The following is a 20,174-nucleotide window of genomic DNA, read 5'->3' as shown; positions in this document are numbered from 1 at the left end:
CTTGAACCCTTGAACCCTTGAACTTACTGGAAGATCAAGCATTTCGCAAAGTGGTGGGAACTGGCATTACTGATTGTTTTCAGAGAAATAGTGGTACTGCCTCATCGCTAATGGTGAGTGGGACGCTTTCAAAAGTGTAGTATGTGGACATTGCATAGCGTATAAGTTGGAAGTGAGTAGAGTACTTTTGCAAGATTTGGAGAGGGCGGATGAAAAATTGCAGGATACTGAGAGGGATAGGCTTGAGTGCCCAGATCGCCAACGGGACTTAATGACAGCGAGAGAGGCGGTCGCAGTACAAGTGGAGAGATTATGCTGCTTTGACTATAAAAAATACGCTGCACGGGCGCAGGCAGAGTACAATTGATCTGGGGCACTGTTGGCATGGCTAGCTAACCCAGCGTGTAGAGGGACGGTCATTTTAGAACTCTGTGCCCCAGATGGGGAAGCTCGCTATACGCAGAAGGGGATACATGACCTGTTCTTTGCTTATTATAATGATTTATACCAAAGCAAAGTGGCCCCTGGCAAAGAGGTTATTCAGGAGATCCTAGAGGCGGCGGATCTCCTCAGTGCTAGATCGTGAGAGGGCGGAGCAACTGGGTCAGGACATTGCCCTGGGAGAGGTTTGTGGCGGGATTAAGCATATGGCTCAGAAGAAAACCCCTGGTGTGGATGGTCTCCCGGTGGAATTCTATAGCGCGTTTGTTAACCTGTTGGCCCCTAAGTTGGTGACACTGTATAATACTGCAAGGAAAGAGAGCCTTTTGCCTGCAACCACTCAAGAGGCGTTAATTATGTGGTTGCTAAACCGGGTAAGCCTCCCCATGACAGGACCGCCTATCGTCCATTGTCATTGCTAACCACGAATTATAAAATCTTGAGTTGAATTCTGGCGACCCGTCTACTCCCATATATGGTCCACTTAATACACACGGATCAAGCGGGATTTATACCTTCACGGAATATGGCTCATAATGTTCGGCGCCTCATTACTATCTTAGAGGCAGACACCTACCACAAAGAATCTGCTGCCATATTGGTGATAGATATTAAAAAGGCCTTTGATAGCTTGGAATGGCCATATTTGTTCCAAGTCATGCGACAATTTGGATTAGGGGATGGTTTTGTAGATTGGACATCTCTGTTGTATAGACAGGTCACACCGTGGGTGAAGATGGGAGTGGTGACATCAGACACTTGTTCTGTTGGTCAAGGGACAAGACAGGGTTATCCCTTATCTCCTCTGCTGTTCGCCCTAGCCATGGAGCCGCTGGTGGCACGGGCTAGGACGGGCTTGCACTATTCAGGATTGAGAGTACAAGAGCAAATTCCCCACATCGCAATGTATGCTGATGATCTCCTTCTATTTTTGGCGGATGTAGAGGGTGGAAGACCTTGGCACGGTTACCGGTCTGAAGGTAAATTGGACAAAGACTTGTCTGTTCCCTGCGGCGCTGCAATCTGAGGGCTGTAAATATATGCAGGAGGTACGATGGGAGCGACAATGCCTGACGTACCTTGGCACTTGCATTTATCACACCCCAACTGACCTATTGGAGGGTAACGTGGGCTGGGCCATTAGTGCGCTTAAGGGTTGTATTGAGTTTTAGGGTACGCTCCCACTCTCGGTAGCTGGACGATCATTCTCAAGATGCTGAGTGTACAGATATCTCTGATATAAATTGCACTTGTTTGTTTGTCTAAAAAACAATAAAAATATATATTTTTTAAAAATGAAGTCTCAGGTGATCAAGTTTACGGCCGATTGTTTTGCTGTGCTCACGTTGGTGAAAAAGATCATCTGGAAAATTCCCCAATCAGCCCAAAGGATAGCAATCCATGCACTAACTTTATTAAGACTGGACAATTGTAACATCTTATACTATTAAGTGCCCAGGTTAGGCCCAAGTCACCAAGCTGCACATTTTTTTTGGTATGCACCTGTTACAACGTATTTTTTACAACGCACTACCACTACAACGCAGGCATTACAACGCATACCATTACAACGCATAGCGCTGGGGGGCGCTCTAGGATAAGAGGTAAGTTTAATTTACTATCCAACACCTTCCCTAGGGTCCACGGGGACTGGAGTTAGAATAGTAAATTATACTTACCACTATCCAGCACCCCAAAGCGCTATGCATTGTAATGGTATGCGTTGTGAATACCGCGTTGTAATGGTATGCGGAGTAAAAGTATGCGTTGTAACGTCATACATCCATTTTTTTTACATTGTCCTAATTTTACACAGTAACATTTCTGCTATAACCTTTTGCACATATTTGCGTGTGCGACAGTGTTCTTTGAAACTACTTCTATTTACACATATAGCTTCGCATAACATTATCACGATAACTTGAACACCATGTACAAGGCCTTTTTACACACAATGTACAAATGTTGTCCTATCTTCATCCACGGGGCATTAGTACTATCTACATATCTATAACATTGCCAGTCTATACGTACATCACAAGGATGCTTTCTATTATCGATAATGAGCATCCCAAAAGATTAGCAGTGGATGCACTTCCGCTGACACTGAGGGTCCCTGCATGCTGAGATTTCACCACGCAGCAGTCTGACATCTACATGAGGGGTGTCCAGTTCTTGACCAAGACAGGCTCCTACATTCTCTCCCGCCAGGTAATGGGGTTGGATCATCCCTGGAAGAGATTCTTAGCTTCACAACTACACACACTGGGTATGCAAAGTAGGGTTTGCATAGTAGGAGTACGCCTGACTACAACCTTGTTTATGTGCCTGCATATATACACTGTTTTAGCAGCATGGTAGCACTGTATCTACTATTCACTCTTTTGATGCTTGTAATGACTTTCATCTACTTCTGTCTACTGATTATCACAGCACATGTATTCTATACAAGAATAATGTTGGTTCAAAAAATATATTGAAAGCGTCCCACTGTGTATTCTCTGTAGATTTCTCTGTGCACAAGTAAGCACAAGTGACAGAGTAAAAGAGTATGATCTGTTTCCACGATCCCTGAGGGGTCAGGATTGTCATGTTCAGTGGTTGCTAGAAGCCATTCACTCACTGGTAAGGTTTGGTGGGGCTTATGTTTATGATGTCCAACAAATGCTCAGAGCCTACAGATTAGTAGGAACCACACAACAGAACTTGGGAATAAATCAGGCATCCATTCGCCATCTACAGATGATATAGCACTCAGTGGCTAGACTTCTGTTTGGGCTCCCAATGCACGCCTCAGTTTCACACATTCTCCAAGAGCTTCATTGGCTTACAGTTGCAAAGCATATTCACTTCAAGGCTTTGTGCTATATGTTTAAGGCCACAGTCAGGGTAGGGCCACATTACATTTAAGATCTGGTGGTGCCTTATCAGCCCACACCTATACAAAGATCTTTGAACGAGGTCCTATGCACTACACCTAGGTTTCGGTTGGGCTGTATGGGAGGTCTCTCTTTCGTAGTCCTGGGTCTGAAACTCCTGAGCACTTGAGATTCCCTACTGGCATTTCTTAAAAGGCCTAAAGAGCTGGCAGTTTTAATGCTGTTAATCTGAAAAACTCTTACCTTTGTTCAGTGCCAAAAAACCCTTTTCAGGTAGCTTTGCTCTTTATAAGATTATATAATAATATTAAGGCATATCTGGGTGTCTAAGACTGCATTCTTGCTGCAGGTCATCAAGAAGGGGTGAGGGTGTGGAGATGGTGGGTATGGTAATAATCGTCAAGAGTGATTATCGCACCACAAGCAAAACTACAAACAAAAATATTAACCAACATAATTCCCCCTTCCCTCTTTATAATTTGAAGCAGCAAAGAATCTCCAGTGGAGCAGAGTGGCTGGCAACACCAAAGAGGCGCCGCTACTATCATGCCCTAATGTATCCATTCCCAACATAACTAGTGCCAATGGCCACGTTCCAGTGCGGTGCCTTCTTCTATGCAGGACTGTGGGATCAATGTGCTAAGGAAAAGCGCAATATCAAGTTGTTGCTTGCATGCCCTCCTGCCACGTGTCTAGGGTGAATACGTGTCTATCCTGTATTTTTATGTTGAGATTAGTTTTGCCATGCATTGGGAGGCCCCATGGAATCTGGATCATGTATTTCTACATCCAGGCAGACAAGTGCAGAACAGGCCTCAGTCTTCGTGCTGTGCGTGTGAGGAGGAAGTGTTGACAGAGTCCCCTTAAGCTCTGGCCAACACAGCGATAATTTTTAGCCACTGCAGATTGTTCGGGCACCTAGGTTTCTAACCACCAGGAGGAACGGAAGTGGTATCTACCACATTCGCAAGAGGAAAAAATGAGAAGAAATAAGGATATTCCTCCCCATTATCCCTCACCTGGATAGGCGTATCATTTTGGTGCATTCTCAGGTTTACTAGGTTTGGTAAACATGGTATCTGTGTGGGAACACCCACCGCAATGCCCGTGGAACACCTCCTTTGCGCAGAGTAAGGCAATGAAGTGATTTACTCTGATTTGCCTTACTTCAGATTTATGAAGCTATTCAAAGCCACACAATGTGGCTTTGCGTGGCTTCATAAATCTGACTTAGAGGCTTGTGTCACACAGGTGCAGTCTGCATGGTATGAATGAAACCAATGTATGCCTCTCATAAATATGCCCCTTAGAGTTTCTAGGGGATGGATCATATCTTGCAAAAATTTGGAAAATGGTTGTATGACGGAACAACGAAATCCCTAACCCCGCATACCTAAAAAACACGTTCTGAATAACGACTGCGTCTATACCACACATTGCTTTACCACACATGCCTTTACCACACATTTTCATGGGAGAGGCATGCATGGTAAAGGGGTATGTGTGGCTAAGGTCGCCCCCACCCTAGCCACAAACTCCCCTGCCCTTCTCCCGCCCTGAGGTACAAAAACCCTGACCGCCCCCAACCTCCACACTGTGCCCTCCCCCTGCCCTAATGCCTAAAACCCTGCTATGTTATGGTAATAAATTATGTTAAGTTGTTATTATAACAAGTACCTATGCATAGGCTTGCTCAAACAACCAAGACTTCATGGCTTTCCTGAAGACCAGGAGATTGTCGCAGCTCCTGAGTGTCAGGGGAAGAGAGTTCCAGAAGCTGGGGGCCAGGTAAGAGAAACAGCATCCTCCTTGCCGTTTCCATTTGAATGAGGGGATTGTTACCAGATGGAGGGGGGACTGAACGGAGATTACGCGGGGGTTCGTATTCAGTGATCATGTTTTTAATAAATCCAGGGCTGTTGCCGTGCAGGGCCTTGAAGTCTAGGCATCCCGTCTTAAAGGCTGCCGGTTGGGCCATCGGTGACCAGTGGAGTTTCGACAGTCCTGATCTAACTGACTGCTATTTAGGCTGTTTAAGAATGAGTCTTGCTGCCTGGTTCTGAACAATCTGTAATCATTTTAATAGGCCCGATGGCAGGTTGAGGTAAATTGCGTTCGAAAAATCGAGCCGCGAAAGTACCAGGGCGATCACCACCTGTGTGAGGGCTGAGTGTGTCAGCAGGTGGGCAATTTTCTTGATTTACCGTAGTTGAAAAAAACTGGAAGAGATCACTGTTCCTACCTGTCCTTTGAGCGAGAGATCGGCATTAAGAATAACTCCTAGGCTTTTAACCAAGAGGGAAGGAGAGGGGAGAGACCCCAGGTCCGCCGGCCAGTAATGCGGGCCCCAGCTGATCTCGCTCTTCCCAGGCAGCACTAGTTCCGTCTTGCCTAGGTTGAGTTTCAGGTGGTTCAAGTTGATCCAGCGCTGGATGTGAGACATGGTCGTCTGGAACTCAGCCACAGAGACCGGGAAACCTAGTGGGTTTATAAATTGAAGATCATCTGCGTAATTTAATATAGTGATCTTCCTATTTTTTAAAGAATGAATCAGGGGTCTAAGATATAGATTAAACAATAGCGGAGATAGAGAAGAGCCCTGAGGAACCCCACAGGTGCATGTACGTTTGGGAGTAGAGAAAGTTCTGAGCCTGACTGATTGAGTCCAGTCGGCAAGAAAAGATTCTATCTATCTGAGTGTGGGTCCTCGCAGTCCAGCCTGCTTGACACGGTTGAACAAGATGTTATGGTCGACCGTGTTGAACGGAGCCGACAAATCCAGGAGCCTCAGGGCCTGGTGGTCACTCCTGTCAGCGTTTGCTCTGAGAGTGTCCAGGACTGCGAGGATCACAGCCTCAGTTGAGTGCGCCAGTCGAAAGCCGGCTTGATTGGGTTCTAAGTAGTCAGAGTGTTCAATGAAATTTGAGAGGCATCTAGACACATGGGCCTCCAATATTTTGGCCAGAAAGGGGAGAAGGAAATGGGGCAATAATTAGAGTGGTTTGTGGGGTCAGCCCCTGTTTTTTTTATAAGGGGAACGAGCGTCGCATTCTTGAAGGCGCTGGGAACCTTGCCTTGAGCGAGAGACTCATTAAGGAAGGTGAGTACACTCTGAGCCAAGGCCGAAAAGATTTTTTTTAAGACATGTGATGGGCAGCTGTTGTTAGGAGACCTGGAATTGACACGGGTCATTAGCTCCAAAAGTATTTTAGGACAGATAGGTTGGAGGGCATCTAGAGTGGATTGGTTATTGAAAGTATTGTCCAGTGGTTTGCAACTGGCAGAATTAGGGAGGCTGTCTTTGGTGGAAGAGATTTTATCCAAAAAGAAGTTGTTCAGGGAGTTGCAGTGCTCTTGAGTAGGGTCCTGGGTGGGTGAGGTTCTCTCATCGTTACATAAATCATTCACTATTTTAAAAATTTCTTTGGATTTATTAAGAGAGCTTAGTATTTAGGTAGAGAAATAAGCTGCTTTAATGTTCAAAATGTTTTTTTTTATATTCTCTGCGAGCTATAGAAAATTGCTCCTTGTCTTTAGCGGAGTATTTTGATCTCCATTTCCTCTCTTTTTGGCGCAGCTCAAGTCCCTGTCCCTTAAACTTGTCCCCTAACCTGCCTCTGACCAGCCCTGACCCAAACCTAAAACTGCCTGCCCTCCCCTAAGCCCTATGAACGACTCAACTACCCATTCCCCTCCCCCTGCCCTGAAGCCTAATACCCTAACCCCTAGTAAAAAAAACTACCCCAACACTCCCCCAGCCCTAAAACCTCCTCCGACCACCCAGCCCTGAAAACTACCCCTGACCCCCAGCCCTGATAACTTGCCCCAGCCCTGAAAACTAGCCCCACCCCCACAGACCTGAAAAGTAGCCCAAATCCCCTCCAGCCCTGAAAACAACCTCCAACCCCACAGCCCTGAACACTAGCCCAGAACCTTCAGCCCAGAAAACTACCCCAACCTACCCCATCCAAGAAAACTACCCGACTGACCCCAAGCCCAGAAAACTACCCAACCCCCAGCCCACAAAACTACCCTCAACCAACCTCCCAGACCACCAAACTGCCCCCGACCCACCCCTGCCCAGAAAATTACCCCAACTCACCCCAGCCTCACTTAAACAAACCCCACGAACGTCCAGCCCACAAAACAAACCCTGACCCTCAGCCCACAAAAGTACCCCAGCCTTACTTATCTCACTGCGTATCTCTCTCTGCTTTCTGCTTTCGTCTGTCAAAGCTAGACTGCCCCCGCCTCTGCCCTAGCCCACAAAACATTCCCAACTCACCACCCAGCCGGCAAAACATTCCCAGCCCACCCCCAGCGCACAAAGGATACACAACTCATCCCCAACCCACAAAACATTCCTGACCCACCCCGAGCGCACACAACAACACCAACCCCCCAGCCCACAAAAGTACCCCGACCCACCTCCCTATTTAAAACAACCTGACCCACCCCAGCCCACAAAACAACCCCGATCCACATCCCACAAAAGTACCTCGACTCACCGGCCCAGGCCCACTTACCATACCGTGGATCACTCCCTGCTTTGGCTTCCATCCATCAGCAAGCCCTACCGCACATTGCTTTAACCACACACATGCGTGGTTAAGGCATATGCATGGCTAAGGCATGCGTGGTAGGGCTTGCAGAGTCCGAACATTCGAGGTTTAGACGTGGTGTTCCGACTGTTCTGTGCGAAAAATGTATAAATCCGGCTGTTCCATGGACTAGTTTCATGGACTAAGGGCCAACTAGCCTTAAGGACCCCCCCTTGATTTGTTCCCTCAGTTCATAATCTAGGATACTCTATCGCTATTCAATGAAATAAATGAAGTAACCATCATACTTTTTACTTGAGAATGGTCTAAGCTATATATGTTTGGGGCTACATTACAGAAGCTGCCTCATTTGAAATTGCCTCACTATCAGTTTGATAGCCTACAAGTATTGCCAAACTCTGTAGTGACTTCTATTATTACTGGATTGTATAACCAATATGTCACCATATATCAAATCCCTGCACTGGCTTCCAATAATGTAATGTCAAGATGTAGTGGTCGGTGTCTAGTTCACAGAGCAGTTAATGATCAAGGTTCTTTTAACCTGAAAACTAAGTTTCAACTACAGAAACACAAAAGTGGATTCTTCACATCTCAATGGCAGGATAATAGATATTCCACATGCAAAGAGTAATATCATTCCGCTAAGTATGTCATATGGCATGGTCATAGCAGGAGAAATATACTCTCTGCCCCTTCTTCTTTGTGCCTATCTGTATATGTCTATCCCTTGTCACTCCTCTTCTTTCCTACGGACGTTCTGTATCCATTGGAGAGTGGGTTGTGTGCCCTCCTCCAGGATGACTGCCAATTGTGTTGAGTTGGTACACACAGCATGCAGCACAATAAGAGAGGGGAAACATCTCACCTCCTTATACGAATCAACATTCACACACATTCACATACAACACAAATACTTCAAGATCATTACCACCGAAAAAATCAGTAAAACCCATTCAACTCATCTCACATACTTTTCCTGACATGCACACAACTTGGGGCCCAGACAAGAGAAAGGACAGCCCCTTGTATTCCAAGTTCCTCAATCTCAATAGGGCAGACAAGCAGCCGTACAACCCCTTCCTGCACCTGTCATAAAATCACCTTAGAAGGGAATCTCATCCAGTGGCGGCTGCCACCAAGTATCATGGGTATAGGAAAAAAATTACGTACCTTGCTCCCCAACCACAGCCTCTTCTCATGTCATCCTCTTCTGTTCCTGCTTCAAGCAGGAAGTACAAACATGTTCCCCCAGCTGCAATGCAACGTTGTGATTGGTCTGAGCGCTGTGGATCCTCACCAGGCTGGTTTGGAACATGCAGAGTGGGCAAGACTGTTTGGCCGGACCAAGAAGTCCTGCCCACTTAAGTGCCCACCACTCCCCCCCCCCCCCCCCCCCCTGTGCTGGCTGTGACACAGCCAAGCCCCGCCCTATCCTGTAAACCGATAAAAAAAATGGTAATGGTTATAACCTAGTGTTATTATCATTTTCTTTTTCTTTTATCCACTGCTTGAAATGCTTGAAATGCAGTGGGGCGATGTGCCTCCATCCTAATAGAGGAGACGCAGCTGATCGCACCTCTTGCTTTCAGATTTGAAGACAGAGCACAGCCCTACACTCACTTCTTATACAATTCATCTGTTTGCCACGCTGGGAACTCCAGCTCACATACTCAGGATACTCTCACACACTGATGGCAAAGGGCATCTGTCCACCCTTCCCCGGCCCTGGTTACCCTATCACATTATGTGGACCACATCATACATATTTATAGAAGACTGCTTCTATACATCAATCTTCCTACTCTGGTCATGCACCCATCATTACAAGGGGGGAACTTGCTACACATATTCAAGACACTGCACTGCTCATCCTCTCACCACACAGGGACCCTCATCTCACACATTCATAGCAGACTGCATCTATGCACCAACTTCATTCACTGATCGTCCTGTCCCCACATACAGACCCCATCTCACACATTCATAGCAGACTGCATCTATGCACCAACTTCATTCACTGATCGTCCAGTCACCACATAGAGTCCCATCTCACACATTCATAGCAGACTGCATCTATGCACCAACTTCATTCACTGATCGTCCTGTCCCCACATACAGACCCCATCTCACACATTCATAGCAGATTGCATCTATGCACCAACTTCATTCACTGATCGTTCAGTCACCACATAGAGTCCCATCTCACACATTCATAGCAGACTGCATCTATGCACCGACTTCATTCACTGATCGTCCTGTCCCCACATACAGACCCCATCTCACACATTCATAGCAGATTGCATCTATGCACCAACTTCATTCACTGATCGTTCAGTCACCACATAGAGTCCCATCTCACACATTCATAGCAGACTGCATCTATGCACCGACTTCATTCACTGATCGTCCTGTCCCCACATACAGACCCCATCTCACACATTCATAGCAGATTGCATCTATGCACCAACTTCATTCACTGATCGTTCAGTCACCACATAGAGTCCCATCTCACACATTCATAGCAGACTGCACCAATGCACCGACTTCATTCACTGATCGTCCTGTCCCCACATACAGACCCCATCTCACACATTCATAGCAGATTGCATCTATGCACCAACTTCATTCGCTGATCGTTCAGTCACCACATAGAGTCCCATCTCACACATTCATAGCAGACTGCATCTATGCACCAACTTCATTCACTGATCGTCCAGTCACCACATAGAGACCCCATCTCACACATTCATAGCAGACTGCATCTATGCACCAACTTCATTCACTGATCGTCCAGTCACCACATAGAGTCCCATCTCACACATTCATAGCAGACTGCATCTATGCACCAACTTCATTCACTGATCGTCCAGTCACCACATAGAGACCCCATCTCACACATTCATAGCAGACTACATCTATGCACCGACTTCATTCACTGATCGTCCTGTCCCCACATACAGACCCCATCTCACACATTCATAGCAGACTGCATCTATGCACCGACTTCATTCACTGATCGTCCTGTCCCCACATACAGACCCCATCTCACACGTGCAGGATAGGCTGTTTCCATAGACGTCACTGCTGCAATTGGCATTGTTTCACCACACACGTATTCTCTGCTGAACAAGATAAGTTGTTGATGAGCTCAGTAAATCCATGCGCAATTCCCACAACCACGAAGTCTTCGGCAAAATATTTTCACTATTCTGCCTCACATTTACCAGAATACATGTTTAAATCTAGGCATGTCTCTTGATGCATATTTGTCAAAAAGTGTAACACTGTCTATACAATCTAATAGTAAGTATTATCAACAAGTACACCCCTGTGGATAGTAAATATAGTCAAGTAAGCATACATTGGGTTATATAATATACTGTAAATATTATATCCATTGAAAGTTTTACTGTCTTCTGTACCTTCCTTCTAGAAATTTTTTTTGGTCCTCAGCATATAATGTTTGGAGGGCTGATTCAGATTCCTCTCCTGTCGAATAAGTCGTAATCTTGTAGCTGCTGGCCGAGTTATGACCACGTTCACTTATACCTAAAATACGGAAAGTTATCAGAATGTGTAAGAATTGCACTTGACAATTGGTGTAAGATACATAAAAGTAAAGCAAAGAGATCTGCAGATGTGCCCTATACTATAAATGCCCGGCAATGTTCAACAGCAACAAACAGTACTACATTGTCCTTATAAATAATTGAATTGAACTCGTACTGTCAAAAGTCAAAATAGCTAGACTTGTTTGACATCGGCTCCCCCACGACCCATCTTGTTGTCCAGCTGTTCCATGCATTACAATGAATCATTTACATAGGTTTACATTTACAGTGCATTTTTGTATGCTATTTACTTAAAGTAACACTTACATCGCATTTTTTTTCAATGCGCTGTAATTCTGAATCTGTGTAGTCACAGGTTTGCATTCTATGTATGTGTGGTTACATTAGAATGTCAACATACCGTGTTGCCAGCAGAGACAGCTTGGATATTTTAGCATTCTTTTGATAAACGACTCTGATGATTAATTGTAACTTACTCATTCACTGTAAAAATAGACTGCATTGCAGATTTAAAAACAATGTGATCTTGCATTTGTAAGCATGGCAAATGTTATTTACTTTAAATTGCATTAAATGTCAATGTACATGTTTGCGAAGTAAAAATCATGATGCAATGATTTTTTAGGTCTTGGCTAGACAGCACATGTGCTGTCTCGAAGAGACATATTGTGTTCAATCTGTGAGTTTTAAGCCATCCTCAGGCTTACCATTTACTCGCTCCATCTTCATATACTTTGTTCTCATTTCGGCATATATGCGTCATGCCTTTCCAAGGGCCTCATTTATGAGGCCGTGCGTCACTTTTACGCCGCCGGTGCGTCATTTTTTGTGACGCACCAGCAGCGTAAAAAATGTGCTTTGTTGCACCATATTTACAAAGTGACGCATCTAGGTAGATGCGTCACTTTGTAAACCCTGCGCCACATTATACCTGCGCCAGGTATAATGTATGCAAGGGGGGCGTATTGACGCAAGGAAGGGTTGTAGAAGTGACGCAGTCAAATCTATGAGATTTCACTACGTCACTTTTAGGATGCTGTTAAGTCAAAATCTTGCGCCTGCCTCACAGCAGGCGTAAGACTGACGCAGGCCCTTTCACATGGGGCTTGCCCCATGTGAAAAGACGCATTGCTGGAGTTGCGTCAATTTTGTGACACACTCCAGCAATGCGTCACTTTTGCGCTTACAGATACGTCAGAAATAGTGACGTATCTGTAACTCCTTGCGACATGATGCGTCATACATTAAATATGACGCATCAGGAATGTCGCAAGGAGTGCGCACTGAGAAGTGACGCATGGCTGCTTTCACGCAGCGATGCGTCATTTCTCATAAATGAGGTCCCATGTGTTTAGCCCGCCCCCAAAGCATGTGCCATGTACTAATGTCCATCCACTGCTCCCGTTTTAAGAGCTATGTTTTTATTTGTGTTCAGGCTGTCCAATCGAGTTCTCATGTTTTCTCTCACTCCGTCCTCTGTCTTGCCACAGTGCGAACACGATTCAGTGTAATGGAGCACTTTAAGTGCCCTACAGTTACATTAAAGAGTGACATATTCATTTTTTTTGCAGATTCTGTTTCGATTGAAGTGTTTTTTCCCCCTTTATTGTTGCTTCCTCCCGTGTTGCTTGACTCGTCCTCCCACTACCTCTCATAGCTGCTCCTTTATTTTTCTTTTTTACATGAACCAGTGGTATTTTAGCAGTTTGAGCGCTCACCAGTTACATCACATAGTAGCAAATTATTTGTTGTAGGCAGAGGGTATTTGTTGTAGGCAGGGCGAACAGTGAATTGCCCAGAATCACAGCTTGTTCAGCTGCATTCAAGATTCAAACCTGGTTCCCCAGTTCTCCTGTCGGCAGCTCTGGCCTTCATGTCATATCCTCGGTTCACTTCAAAGCTCCTCCACTGTGTCTCACTATCACTTTCACATTTGTTCAGCAAGACCTCATCAACACCAAACAAGCACTGGCAAAGCTTTTAGCTATGTTGTCTAGCAGCACATCTGCTATTCAGAATGGCTGAAAGTCACAGAAAAAAGTGCTATGAAGCAGCCACCACAGGGCACATCATATCACTTTTTTGTGTTAGGAGGAGTGGGACATTGAACTCAACATGGGCATTAAGAGACTTGACATCGGCTCAACATCCTGTGATTCTGGACTTTCAGTGACTTTCAGCCATAATGAACAGCAGATGTGTGACTAGGCAACATGGCAAAAGACATTCACATTAACAAAGCCAATAGCTCGGGCATTACTAAGACCTACTGGCTTTGCCAATGCTTGCTGTTATTTATTATTATGTAGGAATGTCTGATATTCTTTAGCCAGCAGAGCGTGGAGATCTTGCTTACTAGGAACGATCAGACTTTTCTCAAATCCCTGCTTAGTGATGCTTTGCTGCAGAACTTGTGGGTGTATTGGGCATGGCTTAGGGTCTGTTCACCTATCACGAACATGTCTCTTTACAACCCGAGTCAATACATTGCGTGCTTTTACAACACGGTTGTTACAACGCAGTACCGTTGCAATGAAAGTCATTACAACGACTTGTTCTAGATGGCGCGCTGGACTTAGGAATAGTATAATTTGCTATTCCAACTCCATTGTGTGCAACAGTAGGGAAGGTGTTGGAATAGTAAATTATACTATTCCTTAGTTTAGAGCGCCATCTAGAGCAAGTCGTTGTAATGACTTTCTTTGTAATAGTACTGCATTGTAACAACGCAGTTGTTGTAACGACCGCATTGTAAAGGTATCTCGATGTAATGACCGTGTTGTAAAGGTTGTTTCCCCCTATCACTAGCCTCAATCCATGCAGGGTGCAGCACAGTCTTAGGGTTGGCGTGTTCTGCGGCTATTAGGGTAGCTGCTACTCCATGCTCGGATAAGCATTCCTTGCCCTGTCCGCATTTTGGATTCTCTTTTTTCTGAGGACAGGGTTTTTTATCAACCCAATGCAAGATGGCCAATAAAAGATTAACAAGATGACCCCTGAACTTCCTGCTACACCTCTTCCTCTACCTAAGGAAGGTCTTTCTTGACTGTACCTCAAAGCAGCCAGGAAGGATTTTGCCCATGGTTTGAAACCCTTATGATAAATGTGCCTTTTTCCTATAAAGTTTCTTTCAGCTGAAGACCTTGGGTCTCATGTTCAAAGTGTTTTAATGGTCACAAACCATTACATTCAGTAAATCTGAGGGTTCTCAACAGCTAAAACACTTTGTTAAATGTACTGAACACATTTAAAGATTTCGAATGGGAAACCAGTCTTGACAACAAAGTCACTAGCCCAACGTTACCACACATTATTTTTACTTTGCAAGTTGTTACAATGACATGATGTAGGGGACGCGTTGTTGGATCTCGGTTTGGACTTTTACGTCTAGCACCTTCCCTACAGTTGCATAGACTGGAGTTGGAATAGTAATTTATACTATTCCAAAGTCCAGCTCCCTTAAAGCAAGTCATTTAACGACTTGTGTGAGAAAGTAGCACATGGTAACATCGCAGTGGTGATAGTGACTGACTTGTAAAGACATGAGGGGTAAATGCATAGGGTGTTCCATCATACAACCATTCAGAATGGCTTTCCGAATCTTTAAGTGACTTTAGGAAACATTAAGGAGTCGCTATTTGGAAGGGGCATTTTACGTGTGGGAGATAGACAAATACCACCATCAGATGTTAGCACAGTTGTTCAGGGCTCAGCTGAAACTCTTATGAGTCTTTCACTATCTGAACCTCTTTCTGTCCCATTTGACCCCATAAAGGAAAAACACGTTTATTCTTAGCCCTCAAGCATTGGATAAACTGTTAAACCATGGCCTTAGGTGTAAAATGAAAGCCGCAATTTACAGTGATCACCAAGGGATGTATCACTCCCCCCAATGATAAGTTGCACAGCCGTTTTTCCATATTAGTAGCGGAGTAACCTGAAGATGCTGGACTTGACATAAAATAATATTTGGAAAGTGTGCCTCTTGGTTTGTGTTTTTTTCATATTTTCCTAAGGAGGCTGAGTCCACTACTATCTCTTTCTCCATCTTTCTTCTTTGAGTTATCGTCGACAGCGCACAGCTGTGCAAGTTTTTTGCCGATTATTTCAGATCACAAAAGGAGTACCATTTCCCCTGATATCTGTTTTTACCTTGCTTCTCGGTGAGAGATCAGTCACACTATTATGACAGAAATCACAGGCCCCACCTTCTCCGATGAGGAGGTGGAAAGATCCTGGCTACCATCAGTCCTTTCAGGCAACAATTAATGAGATGAGCTCACAACACTACGAAGAACCCAGATTAAGACTGCGTTGCATGGTTCAATGATGGCTGAATACTTAAGGGCAAATGCGGCCCCACACGGATTGATATTCAAAAATGAACCCTTCATCTTTACTAATGATAACACATTCAAGAAGGACTGGTCTTTAATATCCTGGCACTGCACACGAGACTGGCTTATTCTGATAATAAAAAGAGCCAAATTAAAGAGGGGGATACAGGCCATCAAAGTACATCTCAAAAGCTACCAGTAAGTCCGTTCAATTTAAAAACGTCTAGAGGAGCTAAACCAAACTATGAATGAATTTGAAGCCACTCTGAAGAAAAGAACATTCATTAAATTAAATAAGGACGCGGTTCAGTTATGAGCGGGTTTATCCCTACATACGAGAGGACTACATCCCATCTACAAGACAGCAGGATTTTAATACAGATGTGGACACCTCAGACACAGGTTCAAATAGCTCGGGCTCAATCTGAAACAGTGGGACAAGCCACCAGGGCAGAAGGAGTCAAGAAAGAAGAATGCACTCACGAAGGGCAAGAGGATGGGGCAATCACCAAGGCCCTCCAGCATATCATGTTCCATTCTTCTACGGTCCGCCCACAAAACAAGACCCACCAGCCCCATCGAATCATTGGCATAACCCACACCAAGAATACCAGTACTACCCACAGAACCCTTCTGGTTCTGGTGTTAACCTGGGCATCTATGGGAATTCTCAAGGGCATATTATCAAGCCCATTATCGCCGCTTTAGCGGCAGTTTCCTGCCAATAAAAGTGGCAATAATGTATCGCCCTTTCTTGATAATATGGCCCTTCGTTTTCTCCAAAGAAGATTTTTGTGTTGTCTTCAAAAGGGCATCTCTATTGCTGCTCTTTATCCGTTTCCTTGCTAAACACCTGCTAAAAAGGGCACCATCTTATGCTATGTACAGCTCCAGGCACATAAATCATAAAGAGATCTATGGTAAAGAGCCCTGTTTTGGGTCCCTATGGATATTAAACTACCCACTCAGTGAGAAGCACACTCTGATGATGCAGCATTCTACTGTGGTAAGTGAGAGGCTGTGCATCCTAACAGTGATGCCCAATCAACAAAACATGTTTACCACTGAACAGAATTGATATGCAGTGGATGAGAAGAACTGCACACACATTTGATTTTGTAATTAAAGCCTGGGGAGGACGTTTGCTGGATCGCTACCAACTCCTCTCATTTTCCTCTTTTTTGGTGATGATGAGTCCCTATTTACCCTATGTTGAACCTTGTCATGGTCAGTTCAAAGACGTGATTGGGTCAGTTTGCATAAATCCCATGGGCCCAACTGGATTTCAATAGCACGCTGCTCCCTATTCATTGAGGTGCCTTTGCAAACAATGCTCCTCATGTATGGGATGGCATTGCAAATTCACACCATCTTTGATATAAAGGGGAAAATCTGGATTGTGCATTATTGGCATAGGGGATGGGAAGCTATCCACTTACTTGACAACTTCTCACCTCTTTATTCTAATGATATAAGGTAACCTGAGTGGACTTTAGAAATTAGTGTTTTGTTTTTTTAATAAACCAAATATTATTATTGTTGGAAGTGGTGTATTAGTAAGGGCAAGTAGGTTCCTACACTTAGTTTTATACCACAATCACAAATAAAGTCCAGTCATGTCTCAATAAATTAATGAGTGCTCAACCCTTGGTAGCCTGGCTCATGAGCAGTCAGGTTTAATGTAGAATACAGGTGTGTAAAGCATTTAAAAACACCAATAACAGTGAACAAGTAAAACATAACACATAAAAAAATCCAACACGAATTTATAAAACTGGGAATTATGTTTATGATTAAAATGATACCAAAACAACAACAATCCAATGTAGGAAACCTGAGATTTGAATTTTTAAAGATTAAATGTAAAAATGTGCTTTCTGGTGCCTGAAAGCACCACAAGGACATCTGGTCGTGCTTGACCGGGACAAAGTCAAAGTTTCAGGCCAACCGCTATAGAGCGCGAGTAGGATACCATGAGTGGTAGGGCCCAAACAAGTTTTTACCTTCTGACCCAGTTACTTTTTTGGAGCTATTTCTCTCAATGCAGAGCGAGGCTCCTAGTCAGCTCTGGCTGCAGTTCGAAGACGGTGGCCTGCTTCCATGCAATGCTTCCATGATTCCTGGAGGTCTTGTTTCTCATTTTGACGGTGAAGAGCTCTGGATCGTTCTGTGGGGCAAACCTGGAGACTGTGACCAATGGGTGCCACCCTCTGTGATCACCCCTTTCCCTGAAGTGTGGCCTTTCCCTTTCCCAGAAAGCACTGTTTACAAAAATCCAAAATGGATATAATCTCTCCTGGAGGTTCAGGTCTGGCTAAGCCAACCCACAGAAGTAGCTAAGTTTCCTTAGCACTCACCTTCCAGCCCTTCTCCTAATTCAATTACAGGGACTACCATCTGGCTGGGGGTGGAGGAAGTCAGGGTGGGCTTGGGTCCTGTCTTAAGTGTCTTTCCCCCTTTGAAGACCAGATTGGCTACTCAGCTCCCTTCCTGGCAGCAGATCTCCTGCCTTCAGATCTCTCCTTTGTCCCAGGGCAGGCCGGTTCACACCTCATTAAGGCAGCGTGGCTCAGCCTGTCAAATGCTGGCCAATCAAATTAGGCTAATACAGGGCTGATGTTAGGTAACTTTAGGAGAGCAGTTCTAAAAGTACTTTCCTGCAATAGTTATAATCAATCCAACCTTTTATACTTTAAGGTATTATTTCAGCTCACTCCTGTCAAAAGCTAGGCATTATTAATGTTGTATAAAGCCTTTCCATGCTAGTCTATGGAGCTAATATACTGCAATGGGGAAAAACGAAATTGCCACTTTTCTCCTAAACAGGACAAATAAAACATTGTTTATAATGCCCCTGCCTATTTTAGCATGCACTCTACCCTTGGAGCACCTAGGGCAGACCTTAGGGGTGACTTATATTTAATAATAATGTAGTTTAAGACTTTGAAAGTACCCTTAATTCCTAATTTGGACATAGTTATATTTTAAAAGCAGCCTGAAAGGTAGGGCTGGTTTTTAATGTATTTTTGCTTCATGATTTGCAATGCAATGCTGCGAATAGTTCTAGGGGCATCTTTAATATACTGAATGGTCTTACTAGCCCTGACTGTGCTAAGAACTCGATACCTCCATCTCAGGAGCTCTGTGAGAACTTGGCTAAGTTCTTCAGACAAAAAAACTGAACTGATTATTAAAGATCTTGAGGGTCCCTCTAACTTAAGTAGCTCCTTGGCCTTGGGGGATCAGGCCTCGGAGGGTATAGATAAGGGCCCTATCTGGCAGCTTGATGAGCAGTTATTGGAGTTCCCGCCTCTAAGGGAGGAGGACTTTAGCTCGCTGGCACAGGGTATCTCCTTTGGCTCGCCCTTGGACCCGGTCCCACATAAAATTTGGAAAGAGTATGAGAAGGAACTCTTTCCTACTCTTTGCCTGATCTGCAACCAATCACTGGCCTTCTCATTGGAAGCAGGCCTTGGTATCCCCATTACTGAAAAAAACATCTTTGGATCCCGAGTGCTCTAAACACTACAGGCCGATCTCTCTACTACCTTTTCCGGCTAAAATTGTGGAACGCCTGGTTAGCGCCTCTCTCTCTAAACATCTGGAGCAGCATCAGCTGCTGGAGGAGGTGCAATTTGGATTCCGACCTGCCCATGGAACTGAGACAGCCTTGGTGACCTCTATGGATGAACTGCAAAGGCGCGCGGACAGGGGACAGGCAGTTGCACTGATCCTGCTTGACCTGTCCGCCGCCTTTGATACGGTTAACCACGGGATTCTTCTGAGAAGACTGTATGAGGCTGGGGTGAGAGGTTTTGCCCTGCGCTGGCTTCAATCTTTCTTGCAGGATAGACAGAAGGCGGTGTCTCTTCCGCCTTTTCAGTCTGCTTTTTGTCCTGTGTCGCATGGGGTTCCGCAGGGTTCAGCAATTAGCCCTATGCTATTTAACATTTATCTTAAACCCTTGATCACGGTTATTAAATCCTACGGGATTAATACCATAAACTATGCGGTTGACACTCAGTTAATCCTCTCCTTTGAGGGCGAGGATTCGACACCGGTGGAGTTGTTTCATGAGTGTTTACGGGATACGGCCCGTTGGCTGCAGAACAACTCCCTTCAATTTATTGCGGTTAAAACTGAGGTGCTTTTCTGTGCAGGGGGGAGGATTCCCCCTCTTTTTCCGGATGACTTTTGGCCCCCTCAAACATCGGTCAAAGTTCAACCAGTTGAAACTGTCCACAATTTGGGTATTATGTTGGACAGTAGACTTTCTATGGAAGCTCACGTCACAAAGACTACAACCTACTGTTTTGCAATAATCAGGTCTTTGCGGAAAAGTATGCCTCTTCTTCCCTCTCATGCACGGGCTCTGGTAGC

General features: G+C 44.8%; 1 protein-coding gene across 1 annotated transcript in view; it reads right to left on the bottom strand.

The window, feature by feature from the left end:
- Positions 1–20,174, bottom strand: part of LOC147726407 (UDP-glycosyltransferase 3A1-like) — a 539,556-nt gene that overhangs the window by 390,369 nt on the left and 129,013 nt on the right. Inside the window, exon 3 of the mRNA XM_086960529.1 lies at positions 11,308–11,434. Within this exon, the coding sequence (XP_086816655.1) occupies positions 11,308–11,434 (127 nt within the window). The remainder of the gene's footprint in view (positions 1–11,307; positions 11,435–20,174) is intronic.

This window comes from Lissotriton vulgaris, chromosome 3_1 (assembly GCF_964263255.1).
Source record: "Lissotriton vulgaris chromosome 3_1, aLisVul1.2, whole genome shotgun sequence".
Lineage (NCBI taxonomy): Eukaryota > Metazoa > Chordata > Amphibia > Caudata > Salamandridae > Lissotriton > Lissotriton vulgaris.
This window is presented reverse-complemented; position numbering and strand designations above follow the sequence as displayed.